The following is a 17,401-nucleotide window of genomic DNA, read 5'->3' on the forward strand; positions in this document are numbered from 1 at the left end:
ACGTGATGACGGAGAGTAAGGTTATAGTGATCTAGACGAGTGTGTGAGCTACTCCAAGGTCGGATTCTGTTACGGGCCCAAATATGGCTAGAGGTTCTAAGATACCGTGCCTAACCAAATCAAGCCCAAGAATTACAAACCTTGAAAAAATCTAGATATGGTGGAGGTTATAAAATAGGAGAGTTGTAGATTGTTAGGGATATCCTGTTCTTTTATTTGCTTGAGTATTAACTAGCTTGTGCTAGGGACTATCTTGGGTAGGGTACAGAGATTATCTCTGAGTTATCTTCTTTATTATCAACTTGTTCATCTTTTATTATCATATACAAAGTGTGGTTGTAACAGATTCCGAGAAGGTATTACACACTCATTGGTGCTTAGTCTGAGCAGAATTTGATAGTTGATTAGTTATCCAGTCACGTTTTTTTGCATGCATCATATCGGTTCTCGTACTTTTCGTACTAGGCGTTAGTCGCTCACGTTCTTGGTTTTATATTGTACACCTCATTCGATGAGGTAGGTCTCATGTTAGACAAGACATGATGATTGAGGCATGGTTAGATGATTGAGGCATGGTTAGTTGCAGGGATAATGACCACCTGGAGGTTCAGTTCTGTTTTTTTGTTGGGAGCAGATACATCGTTTTCGATGTAGTTGTATGACTATTGTTTTTGAGTTTTAGTGTCGGTTGTATTTCGTCGATTTGCATTATAAAGGTGATTACATTTTCTGCTGCCTTACTGCTTTGATTAAGTTTTGTTTTAATTTAATTGAATGCCTAAGTGTTTAAGGTAGTAGGTCATCCGGATTGAGTTACTACATTTATGATCCGGGTTGGGTAACTACATATACAAAAGCTATAATTTTTTTAAAACAACCCTTAAATCAATTCATGTTTTAAAAATGCTTTATTAAAAGAAAACAAAAACGATTTTGACGTGTGTATAAATGTTCAAATTTTTTTTTATTTTTACTTTTAAATCAACCAAAAATTTTAAATTCTAAAAAAACACTTTTTTAAATGATTTTTAAAATAGTTGCTCTAATCAAACACAAATGAAGGCAATTTTTTTTTTTCAAAAATAGAAATTACTTTTAGTTTTTTTGTCTCTCAGACCAAAGACACTCAATCACCTTTGATTATTATTATTATTATTATTATTATTATTTAAGTTGTGGTTTTTCTTGATTGCATCCAATGGTTCAACCGCAGAAGGATTCCGTACTATTTGCAAGAGTAAATACTTAGTTTGTTCTTAATTAAGTTCCACTGGTAAAAAACCGACTATAATTTCACAAAAAAATTTATGATGCAGTGACAGGTCAAGTTTATGTGACCAGTTTTTATTTAACCCGATTCAAAAAAAATATTACCTCTCATAGTAACAATATTATTTTCTATTGTAGATATCGGCCAAATCAACCCGTCTCACATATATATACTAGCGAAATTATCTCACATGATACTACTCATAGAATTTATTTTTGATTACTATTTATTCATATTCTATTTTCATATATCTATCTATGTAATAGGAGAGAAATTGTATGGAAAAAAATAACAAGAGCTTCATGCATTCGGAATATTTAGCAATGGACCTTAACATAGCCACAGTGCATATCAATCTTTGCAAAAAGTTAATTATGTAAATCACACTTTCAAATCAATGTAGTAATTGGTAATCTCTACTAGTCTACTGCATCAACAATGGCGAATATCAGGCTCCATGAAGTTTCAAGTAAAAGGAACCATATATTTCAAGGCATCAATGAAATTTTACGAACGCTAGAGAGTTGCGAGAATTGAAGACAAAAAACATAGATTTCAAAGTCCACTTGGTGGCAAAGATCTAACTTGTTTTCGCCAAACTGTATGTAATCCACATGCAAAAATAACCAATAATTTTGGTCTGTGCAATTGAAAGCTTTAGCCGGAGTATCTATCTTTTCGTCATAGAGTTGTGCATATACTTGAATGTCAGTATAAGCATAATCTACTAAATTGAAGGCTAACCTGGTAAATCCAAACATTTCTCCACAATGTTCACTTCTCGAGCTTCATTCTTCGTACATGTAATCTTGTCTGAATTTGTAATCTCAATACTTGCGGTCACCTGTTCACTAACAGTTTCTATTGGTGCCTCATCAGCTTCTTTAGTACCCTGAATAATAAGTTCCAATGGGACCGCTGCTGGATCCAGCTCCAGGCATCCTTTTGGGGCCTTTTCTGATTCTTGGCCGGTAAGCAAGTGGTTTGGGACCTGATGAGAAAATCTAAACATCTCTTCCTTCGGTATCCTCTTGATCAAATTTGGGTCCATGTTGGGACGGAATACTGTCTTGAAACTGCTGATCTTTACAAGAGGAGCAACAGAGACACCATGTTCCTCACTATAGTCGTCTAGTACAGTCACCATGTCATATTTGTGTATGACTTCATCTGGTGTGTGCTTGTTCCAATCAGATGACCAGTTTTTGTAGACTGCCCAAATATCACCCTTTTGGGGGAGGATTAGTATGCTTCCACGCAGCCCTTTTGACCAGTTAACCTTATGAGAGAACGCATTTAGGTATTTGCAGGTCTCATATCTGCCCACCCTAAACTCCCCACATGTTTTGTAGAAACCTGAGCTTACCCAGTCTAGAGAGCTGAATTCGGTGTTGGTTCTTGAGCTAAGCCAGCTGATCCTCAACTTAAAGGGCTTCCTAGAGATCACCTTACTAATCAGAGCGTAGAAACGGGGCATGCCATCATCATCATCATATGCTGCCCAAACCTCGTTATCGCCAAAAAAACCTTCAGTTCTATCCAGGTCAAAATCATGAAAATCAGGATCTGGAACAGTTATTGGTGCCATTGCAGGATCCTTTGTCTGTTTATCACCATGAGATCGGGTAACCTGACGTCCTGCTCCCTTAGCTATCTTGCTGGTGCTTCTGTGAATCTCCTTCTCGCCTGCTTTAGCCTTGTATTTCTCTTTATAAGCAGGCCTAGCATCTGCCTCCAACTGCCATTCAGTTAGCTTATTGGAGATATCCTTTCTAGCCTTCTCCATTAGCATATTTCGTGTTTCAACAAATGTCAGGTCTCTAGCGCTATCTGGTTGATGGGACATGCCAAAAACACCATAAATCCTTGATCCCGCAGTCGCACTGGAAGCTCCAAAGCTATTATGTCCCCGAGCAACATTACAGCTCATTCCATATTGCCTAACATCTTCATCCAGTTTTTTCTTTTTCATATGTGACTCCCAACCAGTAGGTGCATTTGATTCAGTGTATGCTCTCTTCAACTTATCCTGTGCCTGCTGAACAACACTAGCAGCTTTTGCTGCAATAGAAGGATCCATGCTGCGTACGTTAGCCGATTCTGAAAGCGGATTCTTCAGGTGATTGACATATCGGATTGAATTTGGATCTGATTGGCCGGGTACGGATTCTTTACCAGTCACACCATTTCTTCCCAAACCATTAACATTTTGACTAGGTGCATGATTGCCAAGATTCTGCTGTCGCTGCTGAGGAACTTGATTAGTTACTTTGGGAAAATTGATTGGCGGTGCTGTCTCTGAAGCGATGAAGGCCTTCTTACAGTTGGGACAAAGAAGAGTATTATTGAGATAAACCTTTAGATACTCATAATGCATATTGCATCGACGGCAGATAGTCCAAAACGTATCAGTTCTTTGATAGGAGGGCGTAGGGGCTGGCATAGTAGGCACCTTCACATTATTCTTCTGGGTCTTCAGAACTGTATCAGTTCTTTGATATGATGGAGTGGGAGTTGGTGCAGAAGGCACCTTCACATTATTGTTTTGGGTCTTTGAAACTGATGCTGTCCTGCTTGCAAAATCGTAACACCTGTTTGCCTTTGGTGCCGATGAACCAGCATTATGCATTGGGACTTTCTGTTGGAACCCTTTCGAGCCCCTCCTCAGGTTGTATGCCAACCTCTTCGCTGTATCTGATAACATAGTCCATGCCTCAGAAACAAGCTTAAATGCACCATCAGCACCAACAGATTTATTTTTATCAGGATGCAGCATGAGGGCAAACTTTCGGTATTGTTTTCTTATGGTTTCGTCATCAGCTGTGGGCTTCACACCAAGCACTCCGTACCAATCTACTTCCCCATTTATCCTATTCTCAGCAGAAACATACACATCAAGTGTAGCCAACATCTGTGGTATACCATCCAGACCTGGATATAGAGTCTGAGCTTTCATGGCAAATTTTTTCGCACCAACAAAGTCCTTTTTTTCCAACTTACCCTCAGCAATTGATTTGGCCCTGAGGGCTTCATCTCTATTGCACTCCAGACTTAAAATTACAAAACTCTCAAAATTCAACTAATTACTGGTCGACAACAATGCATTCATAACAGTAGAAGCACCCAAATAACAGCTTCATACAAGTACATTATGTAAATACTAAGGATCTTTCTGCATCAAAGATCCTTTTATGCCTTGATTTTCAGGTACCTGATTCATTTAAATGATGAAATAAATTGATTAAGTGAAAATATTAACATCTTGCGACAGGATAAAGATTTGATGAAAATGCAAATTATTTACAGAAACATTGAAATCCTAAGTTACAATAGCCCAAGCAAATACGCCCGACGAACAAGCAACACATTATTAGGCATAAACTCAACAAGAGAGCAATGAAGCAACAAAACTCAACTTGCAACGTGGGTAGCCAAGTCACCTAAGATTCATATTCACCGTAACAGTATTTATACGAGTTTTCAATCAACGTCAGCCTAAGCAGCTCTAACAACAATCATTAGCAACCCAGTCCAACACTATAAATAAAATCTCAAAATCAAGAAACCTGAGTAAGCTGATGACGGAACAACTCAAGCAGAAGTTGAACAACTTTATCTACCAGTAAAACAAAGAAAACTCTGGCGAAACGTTTGTTTCTAAAGTTGTGTCTTACTAAAAGCGAATAAGTTTGTTTTCATTTCATAGTGATCTAATTTTTAAATAATCAAAAGGATCGAGACACTTTAAAATGTAGGCGAAGGTTAATTTGTGAAAGTAAACAGGATGACATTGGGTTCAATTAACAATGTGTCATCTGGAATGTTGCCTACACGCGAAACATCAACTGGGAAGGTATATTATTATAATCTGTTGTAAAAACATCCAGGTTCAAATCCCGAATTCCATAACTAACATCTATCATTAAAATAATGATAATAATTATTAAAAAAAAAGCAAATTACATTAGATAACAAAAAAATAAAACAGAAGCTAAGCAAGTTGCAAAAGCATTGCGATCACAGGACCACCCAAACTCGTAAGAAAGACTCATAAACTCCAAAATCAAACCAGCAAATAGACGGAAAAAAGCACACTCACAATGAATCTGAGAGGATCAAAACAAACAAACCAAAAAAGTTTCCCAAATTTCTAATTTCTCACACGGAATAAAAACCCTAAAACCAGAACCAAATCCTCAAATTCCATGTAAAATTTGATAAAATGAAAGAAAGGAAAAATTTAAAAAAAAAAAAAAAAATACCGGGCAATTTGAGAATTTGAATCGCCAGAGAGTGAAATTGTTGGTTTATTTTTCCAAATGGGTTAAAACCCCAAATAGAGAAGAGAGGAGAAATGTGGGGTGCCCACAATAGTTTTGGGATTGGAATTTGGAACAATAGGATGGGAATTGGGATTTCATTTTATTTTTCACAACATACTTGGATCACCACTAACTATAGTTAGACTTAACTATGGTTAAATCCCATTTTAATTAACTAGAGTTACTTTCTAATCTTCTTTTGAGTTTGTACTTTAGTTATATTTAATTAAACTAGTATCTGAGTGGTGCGATACATAGATTGTTATTTTATGTAATTAATTACTAAAATTAGTAAATATAAGTGTTTGTATAATTATTTAAATCATTGATATAATATATTGAATATATTTAAATTTTAAAATTATGATTAAAAAATATTTATTTGATTTGAGATAACACACAAATGAAGATAACAAATTTTTACAGACAAACTGACTTATTTATCATTTTATTATTCGATTGATTTGGTGGAACTATTGATGATAAAAAAAAGAATAGAAAAATTACTTTAAAAAATCACCAATTATTTTATTTATCAATATTTTAAAGAATGAATTTCCAAAAAATAAAATATCTTGTCATTACGTAGTTGAGATATTTTTATTAAAAACGTTTGATTTTTTTTTAGAATATGTGAAAAATTATTATATTAAAGTTCTCATTATGATTAATAATAATCGTGATAATAATAATAATAATAATAATAATAATAATAATAATAATAATAATAATAATAATAATAATAATAATAATAATATAGCTTCAAAAAAATAATAACAATAATATATGGATAGTTAATATAACCAAAATTTACGACGATACTCTTCAATAAAAAGTTGAAAAAACCGAAATATTATATAATTGCTATAAATATATTGTTATTATAGATGATTATTTTTATCTGGATAGATTTGAAAGATTTGTAATCTAGATAAATATGTCAATATCATATCTGTAAAGATTTGTATTCTATTATTTCCTCTATAAATAGAGGTGATGGAGTTCAATAAAATTTGCACCTGAGTATTGACTCATATGAATTCTCTCATGTCATAAATTCTCTCTGTTCATCTTTATGTTTCTATTATAATTTATAATACGTTATCAGCACGATGTTGTAACCAACTGAGAATGAAAATAATTCTCATTTTATTGATGTTATTGGAATAGCACAACGTGTTGTCAATACTCGATTTTATGAGAGATGTTCATCGGTGCTCTAGAAGTAGCACAATGAAATAATTGATATATTGGTGCCCATGAAATATCATGAATATGTTGATGGCTATAAAGTAGCACGACATGATTTTGTATTGAGAATTTGAAGAAATTCATGATCATGATATAATATATTGAGAATTTTGAGAGATTGATCATTACAATTTTGATATATCGAAAAATATTCATGAATTCATGATATAATATATTAAATATTGAGATATTCAATATTAAGATTTGATATAAGATCAAATATATTGAGAATCTAAAGAGATTTCATAGTTATAATATAATATATTGAGAATCTGAATAGATTCATTATAAGGATGTGATATATGATTTCGTATATCAAGAAACTGAAGAAATCTCGATTGATATCTGATATGCAAGATTTGATAATATTCATGAACAATATTAATATAAGATCCAAGATTTAGCAATATTCTTGAAGAATATTAAATTAACTTTGGTTGAATGTTTTTTTAGGATCTTATAAATAAAGAAATTTATCGAAATTTCGTAAAAAAATATCGATATCTGATCTAAAATCGTGAATATCCACAAGAGAAGGTTATTAAATATATGAGATATATATCAAAAGATATTGAATAAATATCGATTCAAATCATATATTTGTTAATGTTCTAAAAGAAACATTATCTATTATTTGTCACACTTTTATGAAAAGTGATTTGATATTCAATGATAATAATTATATATCATGTTATAAATGGATCGTGTTTATATCTTATCTTATATCCATATTTGATTTTATTATTTGGTTGATTCATGTTTGTATTTTTGGTTCGGAGTATGAATTCTAATGTATTGATTATATATATTTTAGATATTATATAACTTTTGATTATAGTTTATAAATTCTATCAATATATTGCATGAGTTATATGCAATTTGGTGAAATTTTTTCTAATTTTCTAATTTTTATATTTTAAAAATATATTGAGTTGTTAATTAAATCTTTATTCCATAAAATTTGATAATGAATTTAAATTACTCAATTTTGATTGTGGATATAAATTTTGAACTCTTTCAAAATTTGATTAAGATATTACTCTTTAAATGAATGATAAATATTATCTTGCATGTTTTGCAAATATAGGAATGCAAATTCAATGTGAAATGATATTCGTGATAGATCGAATGTAGGGATGACATATCATACCAAAATTTTCGGTACATATAAATAGCATACCGATTATAGCGAAATTTTAAGGTATACCGATATACCGTTTTATACCGAAAAAAATCTTATATATTTTTTAAAAAATTAAATTTATTGTTTATAAATATTATATATTTTTATTTTTTAACAATAATTTTTGGTATTTCGGTATACCGTATATACCGAAATTTTGAAATGTCATACCGTTACCGTACCGAAAAATTCGGTATCGATACCGTACCGTACCGAAAAATTGGTAAATTCGATATTTTTTCGATACGATATCTTCGGTATTTTGACATTTCGGTATTTTTTCCTATCCCTAATCGAATGTTATTGTTGAAAGTAAAAGCTCAATTTGGTGCATACAAGAATTTGAAAAAAAGGTACGTACGCTTGATTTTTTAATTTCAATTCTTGTAATATCTTATTTATGATATTTTGTTCAAGAAAAAAAATTATGAAAGATGTCTGATTAATGTTGTTCGTTCTTTTAAGAGAATGTGATAGTGCCAATGAACACAGTTGATACACCGTAGTTTAATTCTTCAAGGAAGAATATATTATCTCGTATGAAGCGAGATATGAATTATGTATTCGACACAAAATATTGAGATATACGTCACAATCAAGTATTGTACTAAATATACATCGGTATCTTGTATCACTATCGTACCTGAAGTACGTAAAATTTTTTTATTGGTATCTATCAAGCAAGATATAAAAGTTTGTGGAGACCGTTGATGTCTACCCAAAATTATATGTTTCATCGTATGTTGATATGAATGTATGAAAGATCTTGAAGATCGTTTGATTGACGATGAAAAAAAATTGATATGATGTGCTTGATATTATAAAATAGTGATATACAATATTGACGTATATGGATTTTTGAATCTAATAGATATTGATTTGGTTTAAATAGTATATTACAAATCAATATTTCTAGAAGAGCTAAAGAGCTTCAAAAGTATCATTGATACAAATAATTTCAAAGTTTGACATAATGGATTGAATTGAGCATTCAAATTATATAAATAGTTGAAAAACTATTGATAGTGCACAAAGTTGTTAATGAATAAGCCAAAAGTTCTTGGATCGATAAATATTGATGTTTTTGAATCAAAGATCCAGAAGATTTTATGAATTCTTATTGGCTTATCAAATTTGATATCACTATTATTAGCTCAAATTGGTAGAGAATCCCCATATTATCTGGAATGAATAAATAACGTGGGCTCACGAAGCGCAATATGATGTTTGCGAAAATACGTATTGAGAAAAACTTTCAGATATGTAATCAAGACAAGCTTGATAAAAAAAAAAGAGGAAATGCATATCAATTTTATGATTATAAATACGTTGGTTTAGCTGATTTATTTTGCCTCTAATAAACTATTAAACCATGAAAATAAATGCGTCATATTTGAGGAAATCTGAAAGATATATTATAAATATTATGCCAAATACTCATGTACTGAAATTTAATGTTTTTGCGAGAAATGCACTACAATAAATCTCTTGAAGGGATTGTAAAACAATGTTTCCAACATTGAGGGGGAAGAAATAGAAACGACAAGAATATTTGAGATTGATCCCAATGGAATATAAAGTGAACACGATGTTCAAAGTTTAAATCTCAAAATATAGTATTTGATCTTTGTGTATAAGATCGTCTATACTATTTAGCTTCATTTATTTTCAAGTTGAACAATGTATATAAATCATCTTTAGTGACGAATAACCCCTTTAAAGAAAATGAGTGAATATCTCAATGTGAAAAGAATAATGGAGGCTGGTCGTTGTAAAAAAAAATTAATGTCCTGTAGGACCATATCTTATATTACTTGCAAGTAAATGAAAAAGGACGCTAGAAGCGTGAACGACCAATTATTTCAATGAATACAATTTGGATTATGTTATTCCTGAAGAATAACAAGTACATTAAAATATGAGATTTCAGAAATTATTTGGGATCGAAATGTTATAATCATTCGTGTGTTTTGATATTATGCAAAATGATGATTATTTTGAACTACAATTTGTTGAAAATTTCAATAACAATGATATGTGACAATATGAGAAAATATATGCACTTATTATGGATGTACTAATTTGATGGTGATACATATAGAAACATCCTCGAAGGATTTGATGCTCAAAATATTGTTTTTTCAACTTGAAGAAGAAGAAAAAATATATGTTCTTGAAATACCATATCTATGAAAAAATCAGCATCAGAATCAATTTTTGGCAAATAAATGCACAAGATTGGAATAAGACGAGTTAATAATTTCAATTGATGCTTGCAAGAGAGGGAACAATCAAAGTTGTACTATTTTTCCCTTGTCTATGATTTTTTCCACGTGATTTTTCATAACAAAGTTTTAATGAGGCAATTAACAAGTAGCGAGAGATGTCGTACTCTTTTTCTTTCATTAGAATTTTGTCCCATTGGGTTTTTCCTGATAAGGTTTTAAAGAGGCACATCCATCGTCGGGAAGACATCCAAAGAAAGTATATGGTGTTGTACTCTTTTTCTTTTGTTCAGATTTTTTCCACGGGGTTTTACTGTCAAGGTTTTAACAAGGCAGCACTCGAGTCCCGATGAAGTCTCGAGCATCCATCTTGCCAAATGGAGGTTTTGAAGAATCAGTTGCTTGTGCAAATAATAATCTAAGGGGGAGTGTTATAAATATATTGTTATTATAGATAATTATTTTTATCTAGGTAGATTTGGAAGATTTGTAATCTAGATAAATATGTCAATATAATATATGTAAAGATTTGTATTCTATAAATAGAGGTGATGAAGTTCAATAAAATATGCACCTGAGTATTGACTCATATGAATTTTCTCTCATGTCATAAATTCTCTCTACTAATATCTTTGTTTCTATTATGGTTTATAACAATAATAATTTTATATTTTATTTAATAATTCAGAGAATAATGAGAATTAAACATATAAAAAGAACACAAAAATAAAAAAATCATAATTGAAATTAAATGATATGATTCAACTTTGAAATTTTTAAAAAAGAGAGATCAAAAATCTTCATATTTAATTACGTATATATTTGCAATTTGGTTTGAAATATTGAATGTAGTGCATATAAATATATATCTTGATAATTTACTGTCAAAAATATATATATCTTGATAATTTTTTTGAGTTATTTGTACCAAATACATCTGTGAAGTATTAAAAATGCACACTTCTCTCATGTGAAATTTTAATAGGCATCTTCAACACTGAACTTTTTTAAAATTAGCACACGCGTCCTTTTATATGAGCGATTGTTGCACACGCGTCCCTCATGCGACTGAGTCAATATTTTGATTTTTTTGGCATCAAATACCCATGTGAAATATTATAATTACATATTTGACCCCTTGAGAGTATAATTTTTAAATCTTTCAATCCATAAGATCCAGTTATAAAGTTTATATCAAACATTTACATTTTATGAATTTTTATTTTTATTTTAAATTTATTATTATTAATTAATTTGTTTCTAAAAAATATTATTACTTTATCTTGATATCATTATTATTTTATTAAACTTACTTTGTGCTTTCAAATTTTTCATTAAATATGCATTCATAAAACAAGGATTTAAATATGTAAAAGTACTGTTGCAAAATTTGTGTCCGCAAGTGCACGGTTGTCAAGTTTTAGTATAGAGAAAATAGAGTGTCGATCCCACGAGGAGTAAAATAAAAATATTCAGTACTTGTAATTAAAATAATCTTAATTTTATCTAGAAAAACTAATATTCAAAATATTTGCAGAAAAATAAAAATAAGCAATGGATTTTTATAACACGCGCATAATTTTCAGAAAAATATCAATCAGAGGAAAAATGGTCTAGATGTTTAGATTTCACCTGGTTTCGACAACAATCACTCTTAATTAATTTATTTTCATGAATTCCATTCAATTAATAGCCAAGAACACTTAGATTATTCTATTTTCCTCTCCCAAGTGCCAAATAGAATGTATCAACTACAGTTCAATTCCAATATCCCTATTAAGAATCTAATTACCATGATATATGTGTAAAACAATGTTCTTCTTAAGGCTAAATTAAAATTATATACTCTCCCGAGCTATATAAACAATTAACAGTGTTAATTCTATTGGTCTTATGCAAAATCCCCTCTTCCGAGTGCCGGATTCCAAATAACTATAACAAATTAATTATTGATCAAGTAATTGAAAAAACAATCAATAATAGAAAAATAATTAATCTAACGGAATTCAATTCAATAAAATTAAAAATTTATAATCGTGTCTATACCAGGTTCCATCCGACCTCTGGACTCTAAAAATTTAGTTCATAATCTAATTTGAATAAAACCAAAACATATTCCGAAAAGTAGACATCAATTCAGAAATTAATAAATATAAAAGAAGGAAAACAAAGCCGAATATGCGATCTCGTGTCCGGAAAACGCAATCTTCAAACTCTATTATCGAACTCTTCACGTTTCTTTGCCCAGATTTCTCACGAAAATATCACGTTCAACTCTCAATTTCCTTTCTCTGAGTTGTGGCGGCTTTTTTTTTTTTTTTTTTTTTTTTCAATTCTCACGCTCAATCCCTTTTATAAGTTTCAAGTAAAGCCCAATAACAAGCCCAAAAAAATCTGCACGTTTTCTTCTTCGAATCAAACTCTAAATTCAGAAATCACGACGCACGGGCGCTCATTAATCATGCGCAGGCGCGCATGGTGTTTGCACTTTTATTTTCTAAAATAATCCAACTTAGCGCGGTTGAGTAGCGCTCTTCTTCTTCTATAGCACATGACATAGCGCTCTTCATCTTTCTCAGTAGAGCCCTTCTTCAACAGCTCTATTGACTAGCACTGTTCTCTTCCAATAGCGCTATGCTCTTCTTTCTTCTTTTCTTTTCTTCTTCTTCTTCTTCTTTTCACACCAACTCAATGATTCTCCTACATACACACAAACAACAAAAACAACGCATAAATCCGCTCGAAACAAAGCAATTTGGAATTAAAATCATAAACAAATTAAGTGCTTAAAATGCACTTATCAAATTCTCTCAAACTTGAATGTTCGCTAGTCCCGAGCAAACTAAACAAACACAAACTCCAAAAACTCATATCACCAAACCAACAACCAAGCATCAACAAGATTAGTCAAGAAATATTATGGAGCAATGACCAACAATAATTTTTAAATATTCAAATCCAATCACATCCAACCTACTAAACTTGAAAATTTTAATCATAACTAGATAACCGCATAAACTTACAATCTCTGCAACTCACGTTTCAAAACACGTTTATCCAAATTTAATTCACACATTCATAGATCATGAGGACTTTTCAAGGTAGCAAGTAATCAAATAAAAGATATCATTCAATAAAAAAACACTCACAATCGGTTTAATGAAAAGAATAATAGTGTGTGCGTGTTTTGATTCGAAATCCATACTCATTAAAAGTGTCTATCGACATTCCACATGCTAAATTCTCGCAATTCTTCTCCACTAGTATATTGTGCAATTGTGACTCGGTCAATAGGACTAAATCATCTTGTAATTTAAGGCATGAATCATGACTACAAACGAAGGAGAACAATTCAAATAAGGGAGCAAGTTAAAACCAATCATTATTTTTCATCTCCTTCTTCATTTTCCTTCAAGTTTCACTTCATCACACCATTGATTTCACCACCTTTTTCATATTTTTCTTTTTTTTTCACATTTTTTTTCACCACTACCTTTCTTCTTTTCAATATTTCTCAACACATATTCCACTCTTTAGTTACAATTCAGGAGCATATATAATTATCACTATCAAAACTTACTCCCTTTTAGGTAGGAAATAATGTTTGGGCTATTATTAGGTAGTACATGTGGGACCTTGAAATGACGTCAAATAGGGGTTTATCACACGTTTTCACGCATGTCATTCATTTTTCAATTAGCTCAAACAAGAAACTAGGGATATAATGCATCAATGGGTAGCTTGAAAGGCACAAACGATTTTCAGAAAAATTGCCTAAATCATTCCTAATCACAGTTATGCCCGTATTTCGCCTCGAAGGGTGTTTGAACTAGTTCTAGACATGTCTCAATTCACAATCAAATCATACAAATTTTAATCGATGCAAAAAACAGCAATCATCAAAAGCAAACGATGATTATCAACACATATATGAATTTGTACCTCAAGTACTCATCTAACTATAAGTGTAGGCTTCAATAGGGCGACTAAGGATAATTCATTCAATAAAAACAGGCCCAAAATATCCAAACAACACCTCAATCATCTCTATATTTGTATGTTTTAAAATTCAGATTCAATCATAAATCACAGAGTATATAGTAATTTGTTCATCGAATTGGTTTCATTTTTATCAGTTCAAAATTTGGTCAGATAGGTAGACAATAATGGAAATCAGTTACTGAACAAAACAGATAAAATTTCATCATTGGCCACGCTTTCGAATTCTTTCTTGACTCAATTCAACTCAACTTCCCATATTCAACAAATTCAAAACTCGACTTATCAACTCAAAAAAAAACTTTCAATAACCAGAAAAATTCAAACCATAACACATCACACAACATAGTACTAAAAACCGTAATCCCAAGCAAGCAAGAACAACTACACATAAATTCACAGAATTTGAATTGAACACCCCCCAAACTTATTACAATCATTGTCCCTAATGATTAATCACGAACAAGAGCAATGGACAAATACCTTAGGTGCTGAGCATCAGGACTTGGTATCATAATCATCTCCATGAAAATAAGTCGCAGCATCAACAGTATCATCAGGAGACCACTGTGGAGGATGTGGATAAGGCACAACCGTGGGAGGATAATTGTGAGCAAGAGCTGCAGTGAAGTCATGCATATATGCCATATGTGGTCACATCATCTTCCACTGCTTCTTCATCTGAGATAGCACAACCTTTGAATCATCATCATGTGCAAGATTCTCGGCAGCTGGATGCAATGGTAGTGACATAGGATCTTCCAAATGTGGAGGGGATGGCTCAAAGTATTGTGCCGGCTCAGAGGACTATGGTGGTTCAGTTGACTGTTCAGAAGTACTTGCCGCCTTTTTCTTCTTATCTCGTCTCAGTGCACCGACAATTTTTATAGGACCTCGAATTGGAAGAAGTTGCTCCGTATCATCCCACACAACACCGGCGCTCTAGCAAAGTTCCGTAATCAAGGATGAGTGAGGCATAGTAATGGTCGATGATCCTCTCACAGCAGCAATTATAGAATCTTGAATCACCCTATCGACATCAACAGATTTCCCCGTCACTATGCAATAAACAAGACTATCCCTAGCCTTATTCACATTTGATTTATGCCCAGATGAAAACATCCTAGCAGCCACAAACTCATGCCAGTTATTTGGTTCCCGTCGAAGAAATATAGATGAAAATGTCACAGGTTCTTCCTTCGAATTACATAAGGTCTGAAGAACAACATTCTCTGGAAATGGAACTATCTTGAATACCTGATATTCATAATTTTCAATGTCTGACATGCCATGTAGATTATTAATCGTGCTTCTGTCGAAGGCCACCAATTTTCCTCGAACTCTAACTTTTAGTTTCACATCCTTGATCATTAAATTTGCGTAAAATTCACAAACCAAAGACATAACAACATCTTGAGGACTCCTGAAAAATGAATCCCAACCTCTTCTCCGAGATTCAATTAATGCCGGAGCATCATACTCTCTCATGTTCATTCCCCTTTATTTTTGCATTCTTTTCTCCATCAAATCAACGTAATATTAAGCTGCTGTGGCATTCCAGAAACGATGTCGATCATAGGAGGCATCAGAAATTGATGAATAAAGAGCTCCTTTCCCTTTGGTTTTCGACGGCATTGTGACTCAATAATTCAACAGAAATCAATTGCCAATCAAATTATCACAATTTCAACAACAAAGCACAACAACGTTCACGCACAACTTATCCCAGACAATTCAACAAACACTTGTTGTGCACGAACTCAATGATATCTGATGTCCCTAAAAAATATACGGATCAGACCTGACCCGAGCCCAATAATCAATATTTTTGGAAAGGTACTTTGGGGCCCATCTAATATTATTTTATGAGAAGCCCAGTCTGGGATGGCCCTGTTAGGTAATAAGATCGGGATTCTACATATATGGGCATGAGCCCTAACTGGTATGGTTGGAGACTGACCCGGGCCTAGGAAGGACCCAATATCTAGAACCTTCCAGTACTCTCAGACACATGAAGATCTGCAACAGATAAGGACAATATTCAATGAATCCAAGATTTGATATGATCTATAAGTTGATGTTAGAGTCCTACTTTGTCAAGGCTCCTACTTGAGTAGAGTCCTACTCAAACACGTATTCTACCTCATCAAGGTAACTTACCCCTCCAGCCCTTATAAAAATACAGGTATGGTTTATGGTTTATGCATCTCTTCTATTCACTTCTTGTTCACACACTCATGCACGCATATTTTCTTGTTCTTACTTTTAGTCAAGCTCTTTTATTTTTGAGCACTGACTTAGGCATCGGAGGGGTCATGCCGAAAACACCTTCGGCGCCCCCTAACCTAGCTTCTGTCTGTGCAGAACACCGTCGTACCCGACCCGGTTTATTGAAGATTTGGAGATCCACTCTACCAGACCGAATCCGAAGGAAAATTTCGACATCATCAATTGGCGCCGTCTGTGGGAATTTGAAAAAAAGAGTTGAGATGACTGGAGTGAATGGAGTAAACGCACAGATGGAACAACTAGTTGCTGCCGCTGTTGAAAGGACTATGGCTGCAAGGGCGGGAGCCAATCTGTAGTAACCAAGATTTCATTTTAAGATAATGATATGTTAAACGTGATTAAGGGTTAGTAATTAACCAATTCCAGGGCATAATTGGACTTCAGAATTACCAGAGGGATCGCTGCATATAAGGGTGATAGCCAAGTTCCACTTTCCATGCTATGATATGGCATATAATTTTAAATGTGGCAAAACATGATTAAGGAATCCTTATTTGGTAAAAATAAGTGAAAAATCAGCTCCGGGACGTCCGAAAATGGTAGGAAGGGTCCCGGGGGTCTCGGACAGTTCGGAGACACCGAAATGAGTTCGGACCATCCGAACTCAAAGACCAAGTTCGGACCATCCGAACCCAGCACTTAGGAGGCTCCAAACTCAGCCAGTTCGGAGGCTCCGAACCCAGTTCGGAGGCTCTGAACTCCCCCAGACAGCAATGCTAGATGACTAATCCGCGATTTTCGACAAGTGTCGGGCATGCAGGTTCGGAGGGCCCGAACCCCAGTTCGGAGGCTCCGAACTATGGCATATTTTGCCTATAAATAGGGCCATTCGGACGAGAAATTAGATATAAATCAAGTATTC

At 33.0% G+C, this 17,401-nt stretch overlaps 1 protein-coding gene across 1 annotated transcript; it reads right to left on the bottom strand.

Annotated features, from left to right (window-relative positions):
* Positions 1-1,677: 1,677 nt before the first annotated feature.
* LOC140872502 (uncharacterized) lies at positions 1,678-5,655 on the bottom strand. Its single transcript, XM_073275346.1, has 2 exons — positions 5,533-5,655; positions 1,678-4,481 (listed from the first exon to the last, which is right to left on the bottom strand). Exon 2 carries the CDS (start codon positions 4,224-4,226, stop codon positions 2,010-2,012), a length of 2,217 nt encoding a protein of 738 aa, XP_073131447.1. The 5' UTR covers positions 4,227-4,481; positions 5,533-5,655; the 3' UTR covers positions 1,678-2,009.
* Between the last annotated feature and the right edge of the window lie 11,746 nt (positions 5,656-17,401).

The sequence above is a fragment of the Henckelia pumila genome, unplaced genomic scaffold (assembly GCF_033568475.1).
Source record: "Henckelia pumila isolate YLH828 unplaced genomic scaffold, ASM3356847v2 CTG_466, whole genome shotgun sequence".
NCBI lineage: Eukaryota > Viridiplantae > Streptophyta > Magnoliopsida > Lamiales > Gesneriaceae > Henckelia > Henckelia pumila.